We start from the raw sequence: 9,380 nt of genomic DNA, 5'->3' as shown, positions 1-9,380 counted from the left end.
CCCACTCAGATAAGGAAAGACATCGACGTAAAAAAAGCCCGATAGGATAAATCAGACCATCAATTTCTGAAAATCAACCGTTAGAAATATTATAGGTCCATAGTCTATGCTATGTTCTAGGGGCATCAGCCCAACATTTAACATTGCAATTATTATTCTTCCAAAAGTCAACATTTGGTTGTTCACGCCGATTTAGCCTTTGACTTGACCGCACACGCCTTGACTTCACTTCTACTGTAGTAGCCGACATCTTGTATCAATCTAATCCACTCCACCACCTCCTCCTCCCTCCTTCCTCCTTCCTTCTTCTAATGAGAAGCCAAGCAGAGCACGCCTCCTCGGTGGTCTCACGGGATTGAGACAGAGCAGGACCTTTTGATTTCTTTCACATCTATAAATTTCCACTATTCCTTCGTCGTCGTCGTCAAGGAATCTGAGATTGATCTTACAAAGAAAAGTAAGAAGAAAAAAAAAATTCAGAATCAGATTCTAATGGAAGTCGCATGGCTTAATCGCCCCGACGTGGACCTCGATCTCACCATCGGCTCCTCCGTCCTCCACATCCCCGGCCGTCCTTCTGCGATGAAGCAAGATGACGACGACGACGACTCTAGAGTGAGTCGGGTTTTCTATTACTCCGATCCTCGCGCGAGCTCTCGCTCTTAATTTGCTTTCGAGTTCTTCTGATGTCGATATCTCTTATTCAATCACAGGTCAAAACGCTCAGAGCGGAGCTGGACCGCGCGAGCGAGGAGAACAAGAGACTCAAGGAGTTGCTCGCCGACGTGGTGGGCAAGTACGAAGCGCTCCGGGGACGGATGAGCGATGCGGCGGTGGTGGTGACGGCCGTCGACGACGATTGTTCGTCCGCCGCGGCTGCAGCGGCCTCTGTTTCTCCGGCGACGAATCTGAAGACGAAGACCGTGGGCGGCGCCGCGGCGTCGGCGAGCGATGAGTTGACCTCGTGCAAGAGAGCAAGGGAGGAGTCGAAGACAAAGATTTCCAAGCTTTGTGTTCGCACCGATCCATCTGATTCAAGCCTGGTAATTAAAATTAATTAATTAATAAGATCATACTGTGTTTGCATTGCAATTAATTGGATTAGTTGTTTTTTGGTTAATTTAATTAGGTGGTTAAAGATGGATATCAATGGAGGAAATATGGGCAGAAGGTCACGAGAGATAATCCATGTCCCAGAGCCTACTTCAGATGCTCTTTTGCTCCTTCTTGCTCTGTTAAAAGGAAGGTTTGTGGTCTAATTTATGAATCATAAAATCGATTTTTTTTTTCAGTGATCGATGAGTTATTTTATTTTATTTTGGTTTTTGGGGATTTATTGCAGGTGCAGAGAAGTGCCGAGGACACATCGATCCTGGTTGCTACCTACGAAGGCGAGCACAACCATGGTCAGTCCCACCTGTCTCCGGTGGCAAACAAGGTCCCGGCCATCGCTGAAGGGGTTCCGGTGAAGTCTTCAAAGAAGGCGGCGGAGCAGGTGGGATCGGTGACGTCGCCGGAGCTCCGCCGGAGCTTGGTGGAGCAGATGGCGGTGACGTTGACTAATAATCCGACGTTTAAGACGGCTGTGGCTGCGGCTATTTCTGGGAGGATGTTTCACTGATGGACCAAAATCGTTCGTGGTTTTTTATTTTTTATTTTATTTTAATTTCCTCCCTTTATTTGTTCCAAGTTATGTGCCAAAAGATATCGACATATTCCATGGTTAATGATGTCGATCCATACCGCTCGACCGCATCCTCCCCGCGGGTTCAAACCGATTCTGCTTTCCTACATTCAGAACAACCCTTAGCCTTGCACGTCAACAGACGTCGGCATGGCCGGCCGCATGACCTCTCGACAATCAGTTTTGATGCGAGAAAGAAGGAAAGTGCAAGAGCACTAATAAAAAGCTTGTGTTGTTGATAACAACCGATCGTATTATTATGTTACAGTATCAAACAAATATAGTCTAACACCACTCAAATTGTCTCACATAATAATGTAATAGAATTGATAAATTTAAATAATAAATTTTACTTTCTATTATATCATCATCTATACTTAAATAAATTTTATCTTATTTTATTGTTATTAATCATTTTTTTTAATCTTTCTCGTTTGATATGTGTGTTTGTCATAGTTTCATATTATCTAATTGGAGTGTTTAATAGTCGTCTAAGTATATATCTGTACAATCTTAAATGTGTCTCTCAGAGTTTTCCCTCAATAGATACAACTACGATTTCCTCTCCAATTCTCTCATTTTTTATTATGTTCATTCTTGTATGTCTATACTATTTTGGCAAAAGGCGAAACGCTCGCCCCCAGCCCTCCCGTCGTACCCGAGCCAAGGCCATCACGAGATAGGTCAATCGCAACATCCGAGCGAGCATGTGACGGACAAGGTGTAATACGGGGATATGGGAGTATGTCTATACTATTAGGACTAAGGGGAGCTAGAGAGAGAGAGAGGAGGGAGGGGGTGAATAGCTCGTTTCGATTTCTTGATCTTCTTGTTTGCGCAACGAAAACTTAGAAGTAATGCTAACACGAGGATTTACTTGGTATCTACCTCCTTGAGATGACTAATCCAAGGATCTGACCATCTCTCACATATACAGTATGAAAGAGTTTCTTCTCAGAAATAATTCGGAAGTGGAGAGACCTTGTACAAACTCACACACAAAGAAATATAAGAAGAAGAGGATGAGAAGCTAATACAAAAGAAATCTAACAAGATTACAACAATGAAACCCTAACTTGCTCTCTTCTTGATTAAAACCACCTCTTGATCAACTTGGAATGCACCAACACTTCACTTTAAGTCTCTAAGAACTTGTCGTGTGTGGTTGAGAAACTATGAGCGAAAGTTGTCCGAAAAAGTTCACGAAAATCCTTTTCTAGGTTCTTTGATACCTCCCAATCGATTAGAGCATCCACAGCCGTGGATACCATCAGGGCGATCCTTTAATGCCACAATGTAACAACCCAAATTTCCTCATTACGAGTTCTAATAGTTCTTAAAAATAATTAGAAATACTTTAGAAATATTCTAGAGATTTTTAGAGTATTTTTATGTAATTTTTGGAGTTCGTTTGATATTTTTACCAAAAGGAAGAAGTTTCAAAAAATAAATAGGTTCGGCCGAGGTTCGAACCCCCGACCTTTGACCCAACGCGAGTCTTAAGCGAAGCGTGATGACCAAGAACCCAGCAGGGCCGTGCTGATTAGAGGAGGAGCGGAAATAATTTAAGTAGTAGTTAATAACAGAAATAGTTAGGTATTAAAAGGGATAAGTTAAGAGAGGAACTTAGGGTAATTGCCGTGACCTAAACCCCTTTCTCTTCTCCTCTTTCGCGTGCGGCGGTGCTCGGGCGGAAGACAAAGCCGAAGCTAGGGCTTCGTCTTCGGCGGCCGACGAAGGGCAAATTCTGTGAGATCTTCACGGAATAGAGACCGGCTCGTCGAGGAGGACCCGAGGGCACGAAGAAGAAGCCGAAAACTTGCAATCTCCGAAACCCTAGAAGCTTCTTTTCTCGGTTGTGAGTTCAAGAACCGAAGGTAAGTGTTTCTCACCTGCAGTAGGAGTAGTTTCGGGTTCTTGCTCTTCTTGTTTTTCAAAGCATGTTGTAAGGAGCAGTGTTTTTGAGGTTTTCCTGCTGTGAATTTCAAAGAAAGGAAGTGAATGGCATAGGTTAAGCATGTAGATTGTTTTCCTCCAGCCTTGTAACTAGAAATTTGGATTTTCGATATAGATTGTTCTGTTTGAGATTTTAAAAAGTATGATCAGGTTTCAGATTATGTTGTTGCTAGGCAATGAACATAGAATGAGTTAGATTAATTTGGAGCATGTAATTTAGTTTCGTTGTTGCTGCTGGGATTAATGGGCGTGAACATAGAAAGGATATGTTCGATCCTTAATGTTGTTACCTTAATGGTTTGGATTAATGGTTTGGATTCTGTTACCTTAATGCTTGTTTCCTTACTGTTTGGTTTTTGAGAGCATTCGGTTAAATCCCTTAGTAGTGTAATCAGACCTGCAGTCTTGATCTCTATTGCTCTATAAAAGAATAAGCTTTGAAATAAGTTTATAACTAGATTTTAAGCTTAAATAGATTCTAGTTTTGGATGGTTATGTGTAGCCTTCGGTTTCTTTTGGGGCATGAAGAACACTTATGGTTAGCTTTGGTTCCTTTTAGTTCTTAGTAGCACTGAACAGAAGGATGCTTGGTTTCGGTTGTGCTATGTAATGGGTATGAACAGCTTTAATTATGGGAGCATTTAGTTGGATTTTAGTAGCTATGTAAACTCTTTTGTTATCCTAGTATGCAGAATTTTGATTAGCATAGTATGTAGATTTTTGTCGAGCTAGTATGTAGATTTTTGTTTAAGCATTACAATGTTAGAAGATGTTTAAACATTTCAATTTTGTAAGAAGCATTCTTTATTTAGAAGTATTAACAAGAATAAGTATTTTACTTGAAGAGACTAGTACCCGACTTCCGAGGTTGTCGTTAAACAAATCTAGGTGACCGTTTCCAAGGTCTCGGCCCTGGTAAGACCAAGGTCTTTACCCTCATAGGAGTGGTGGCTCACTACCTCAGTTTCTATTAGGGAGCGCACATTGGTACTAAGCCTGGGCCCAAGAAAAGATTATTATTTTCAAGTATAAAAGTATAAAATTTTAAACAAGTGAAATAAGCTTCACATAAGTTTAAAATTCAACAAGTTTAGTTTTCTTTTATGTTAGCATGTTGTTAGATGAGCATGAGCAGCTTTACATGTTTAGCATTTCAGTATGTTTATTTCCTTTGCTATTATCAAATGAGCATGTGTAGTATTTCCTTTAAAGCATTTAGTTTTAGAATTTATTCTTATTCACATGCATTTTCGAGTTTTGTAGTTAGATAGCGTTTACTAAGCAATTTTGCTTATAGTTACATTTTCCTCTTACTGCAGATAAAGGAAAGGAAAAGTTATAGCAAAAGAAGGCGACAAGGAGGTGCGGATGGATGTGTGATGTTTGGACTATAAAAGCCTTGGGACTTAGTTTTAAAATTCATTGAGATTTTATATTCAGTATGTTAGAACTATTTTCTCTCATGTTGCTGGATTTGGCTATTGAATACTTATTGTTTTAGAACTCTTCCTATTAATTGCTATGTACAATAGTTTCATGATTTGAGTTGTAGTACTATTGTATGCATGTTCAGATTAATAGATATGTGTTTAGCATGTTCAGATTGATATGTAGTTTTAGATGTGAACATATGCTTGAGTAGTATGATAGGATGAGTTATTTATGTTTTTCGCTGCCATTAAATGCATGATTAGAGAGTTTTATTTTCTGATGTTTACATGTGAACAACTCTAATTAAGTAAAGTTAGTAGTCCAGTAGCGCTCCATCCTCACAGACTAGTAGGGAGGAGGGTGGGGTGTTACACACATCAACGCCACGTCAAAAGTAAAAATTCCTCCATTTCTCTCCACTATCAAAAAAATTTCTCAACAACTTCTCGTGGGGGTCCCATATTTTTTCATCATATATATTTCTTATCTCTCCTTCATATTTTACCTTATATATAATTAACTTTTTATAAAATTTAAATCTATAAATTACTAATATCTGGAATAATATTAATAATTAAAAAAATACATAAATATTATCATATATCAAATAAAAAGACATAAATTATAATAATATATAAAAAATAAACTTAAACACATCTATTCCAGGTCATGTCGTTGTTTAATTTTTTCAACCATTTTCTCATGTATCCGAAGTTGTCCTGGTGTCATCTCACTAGTATCCTTCCTAATAATTGCATAATCCTTATGAAAGATCTCAACTTTTTATAAAACCATTTTTTTCTATTTGATAATATATTGTCATTTTTTGTCGAGGACTTGTTCCATTGTGTCACACTCTCTGACTTTGGATTTGCCCTTTCTTTTCGTTGTCTTTTGCCCTATTGGATGAATGCAGGTTTCAGAGTCATCCACATCAACACTCGTATCTGGATTTGAATTTGATGCTGAAGTGTTCTCCCCTGATTCGGATGTCTTTGCCTTCTTGTTAGAGAAATGAACAACTGATTATGGAACATATTTCTCATATTATTTGAGAACCCTCCATACATGCATATACTTAAAATCCTTATTTTTATTATTGTCTTTCCATATATTTAGTGCGTTCTCCAACATATTCTCGTCACTCCATCTGCTTTGACAATGAGTATACAAATTATTATCGGTTGCAGAAAATTTATTTACCATCGGCGTAAACTTATAGTAATGTGATTTTAGCATCTGATATCTTCTCTTCATAGTTCCAATGGGCCGATCCTTATTATAGTAATCAACTATATGTTTCCAAAAAGCTTTATCCTTCTGGTCATTACCAATAACTGTGTCAATATTGATAGTTGCCATGACTTCACAAGGACCATGCCTTCATCAAGAGACCAAAATCTTCATTTCGAACCATCTTTCTCCGGTTCAACTTCACGTTCTTCTTGCGATGAGTGTAATGGCCACTTAGATGTTGGAACAGACGATGGCATTAGAGGTTCTTTGTTGCTAATAGATGGGTCGATAGTAGCCCTTCTTTCTTCATTCGAAAACATGACTGATGGTTGAGGAGGTGAAAATACAAAAGGCAGAGAAGACATTCCAAATTAGTTGCTCATGGCTGACTAATCTTAGCGTGAATATATATCAAATGGAGCTGGGGCAGCATTACTACGAAGGGGGAGCAAAAATTTTTGAGAACTTTGGCAATTTGGGAATTTTGAAAGATCTTATGGAATATATGAAATATTTTGAAAATTTAGAGGATATTGTGTGTGAGAGAAAAATTGAGGATATTGGGCATCAAGGTTTAGAGGAATGCGGGTATTTTGAGAAAATGTATTTTCTTCCGCGTTAAAAGAATTCAAAAGATTTGTAAAAGAAGTGTTGAAATTTTCATCCATCTCGAATACAAATAGAGAATGAAAAGATGAAAGAAATAGAGAATGAAGAGATGAATGAAAAAAATAAGAGTTCGTGATGTATTTATAGAACAACGACTATCAAATTAGTCATTGTTTAACGTTTCATCTTCAACGTTCAATTTCTTCTTCAACCTGGTGTGTGCGCCTTTTTTTTAAATAACAAATATTTTAAAAAATTAATTAAAAAAACTGACGACGGAGCAGCTTCGTAAACGTGGAGCCGCTCTGTCATTTGAGGGATGAACCTCCCTCCCACTATGGGAGGGAGGTTCGTCGAAGGAGCTCCCACTGGTGATGCTCTTAGGCTCATTCCTAACCGACCACCACATCATCCGACACCTGCAAAATGACTTTTTTTTTCAAACTCTAATCGATTGGTGAGTCATCCCAATCGACTCGCCAATTGATTCAGAGAGCCCTAATCGAGTACCCAATCGATTGCGTAACTATCTATTCACTCGTAAAAATGGCCTTAATTAATTAGCTCAATCAATTCCCTCTTCTCGTGATAAAACACTGCCTAATCGATTGCCCCAATCGATTAAAAGTGGCTGAATCAATTGGGTTAATCGATTCAACCTTATTTTATGCAAATTCCTATTCATGAATCTCCTAGCCCTAATCTATTGATCTAATTGATTAGGCTCGGTCGAATCGATTGACCAATCAATTCGGATCCTTTCTGTATTCTCATAAGAACATCCTAATAGATTACCTAATCAATTAACTTAGGTTCAATCGATTGCCCAACCCTAACTTGCTTAATCCAAGTCTAAGGTTTGCTGGCCCAATCTCTAGTCAATCGTTACTTGCTGTGGCTTTTCCACCAAGTGTCCAATCAATCCTTTAACCTACTTTTCTTCTCATACCAAGTGTCTGGTCCTTTATGACCCACTTGGACTTCCAAACACCAGGTGTCCAGTCAACCTTCGACTCACCTGGACTTTTCTACTCGTGCCAAGTGTCCGATTCTCTATGATCCACTCGAACTTCCAAACACTAGGTGTCCGGTTAACCTTTGACCCACCTAAATTTTGCAATGTCTGGTATCTCTCATTAGGACTTTTCTCCACATAGCTTAACTCAATAGGATTTTCCCACCTGGCTTCAATCACTAGGGTTTTCTCATTGTCTAGTTTCACTCACTAGGACTTCCCAATTTACTAGCTTCACTCACTAGAGTTTTCTCACTGCCTATCTTTACTCACTAGACTTCTCACACCAAGTGTCTGGTCCTCCATGATCCACTTGATTTTTCTTCTTCTGCTAACCATTCTATTGATCTTGCTCTTGCTTAACCTCCAATTAGGACTTTTTCAGTCAAGTATATAGTCAATTTTGACTTACTTGACTATTCTCTTATATAAAACTGGTTAACATTTGACCAGTGGAGAATTGCACCAACAATCTTCTAAATGAATAATTGCACTTGCAATTTCAATATATTGTCAAACATCAAAACTCAAGCTTCAGTTAAACTGGTCAACTTTAACCCAGGGATAATTGCACCAACAATCTCCCCCTTTTTGATCTTTGATAATATGTTTAAGTTAGGCTAACCTATATTATCCTAACTCTAACTTCATCCCATGCTCGAAGATTGAATGTGAGTTTCTAACTTAAGCCCCACAATTTATCCCTCTTTGACAAACATTAAAAACTCTTTCCTTTAAGAGTTAATTTTGTCAAAATAACTTAATGAAAGTCTCATGCCCTTCATTACATCCTATGCTCATTCTTGAGCATATATTGTATGCTCACCCCTAGAGCATTCATTTTTTTTCAAAGAAGATTTCCAATCTTCCATTAAAAACATCTAAATCATGCTTTTAAACAGAAACTCCTTCTCAAAACATGCTCTAAACTTCTATCATTTTACCAACAATGATTTAGAATTTCTAAACCTTTAAGAAATCCAAAATTGAAGTTTTGAATTTAACTTTGAAACTAAATCTCCTTTTAAACTCCAAGTTAGTCTTCTTTAACCATTTCATTCTTGTTTTCATAAAAGGAAAAACTTCCCTTCAATACTTATAAATACATTTCAGAGGGTTAGAGATGGTTAACTCGACTAAACGTGGCTTAATGAACTGGAATTAGACTATTTTAGCTAAAATTAGCATTATCAATCGATTGGTTTTAACTACCAATTAATCATAGCCTCTCTAAATCGATTGAAGTTGGGTTTCAAATGATTACCGTAGTGCTAATCAATTGACCTAATCTATTACTACCTCTTAATCGATCACTTGATCGATTCCGCGAGCCTCTGTGCTCATGGAAATTCACTTAAATTGATTGTCCTAATCGATTGGGATATAGTAATTGATTGAATTAATCAATTACCATAAACTTTAATATTTCTTTCAAGTTTGTCTTTAACT

The 9,380-nt window shown here is 38.0% G+C and overlaps 1 protein-coding gene across 1 annotated transcript; it reads left to right on the top strand.

Moving 5' to 3' along the window:
- Positions 1–315: 315 nt before the first annotated feature.
- Positions 316–1,727, top strand: LOC121980599 (WRKY transcription factor WRKY71-like). The gene is made up of 4 exons (XM_042532703.1): positions 316–615; positions 714–1,043; positions 1,130–1,246; positions 1,343–1,727. The coding sequence occupies exons 1-4, from the start codon at positions 493–495 to the stop codon at positions 1,619–1,621; spliced, it is 849 nt and encodes a 282-aa protein (XP_042388637.1). The 5' UTR covers positions 316–492; the 3' UTR covers positions 1,622–1,727.
- The last annotated feature ends 7,653 nt before the right edge of the window (positions 1,728–9,380 follow it).

The sequence above is a fragment of the Zingiber officinale genome, chromosome 5A, assembly GCF_018446385.1.
Source record: "Zingiber officinale cultivar Zhangliang chromosome 5A, Zo_v1.1, whole genome shotgun sequence".
In the NCBI taxonomy this organism is placed as follows: Eukaryota; Viridiplantae; Streptophyta; class Magnoliopsida; order Zingiberales; family Zingiberaceae; genus Zingiber; species Zingiber officinale.
This window is presented reverse-complemented; position numbering and strand designations above follow the sequence as displayed.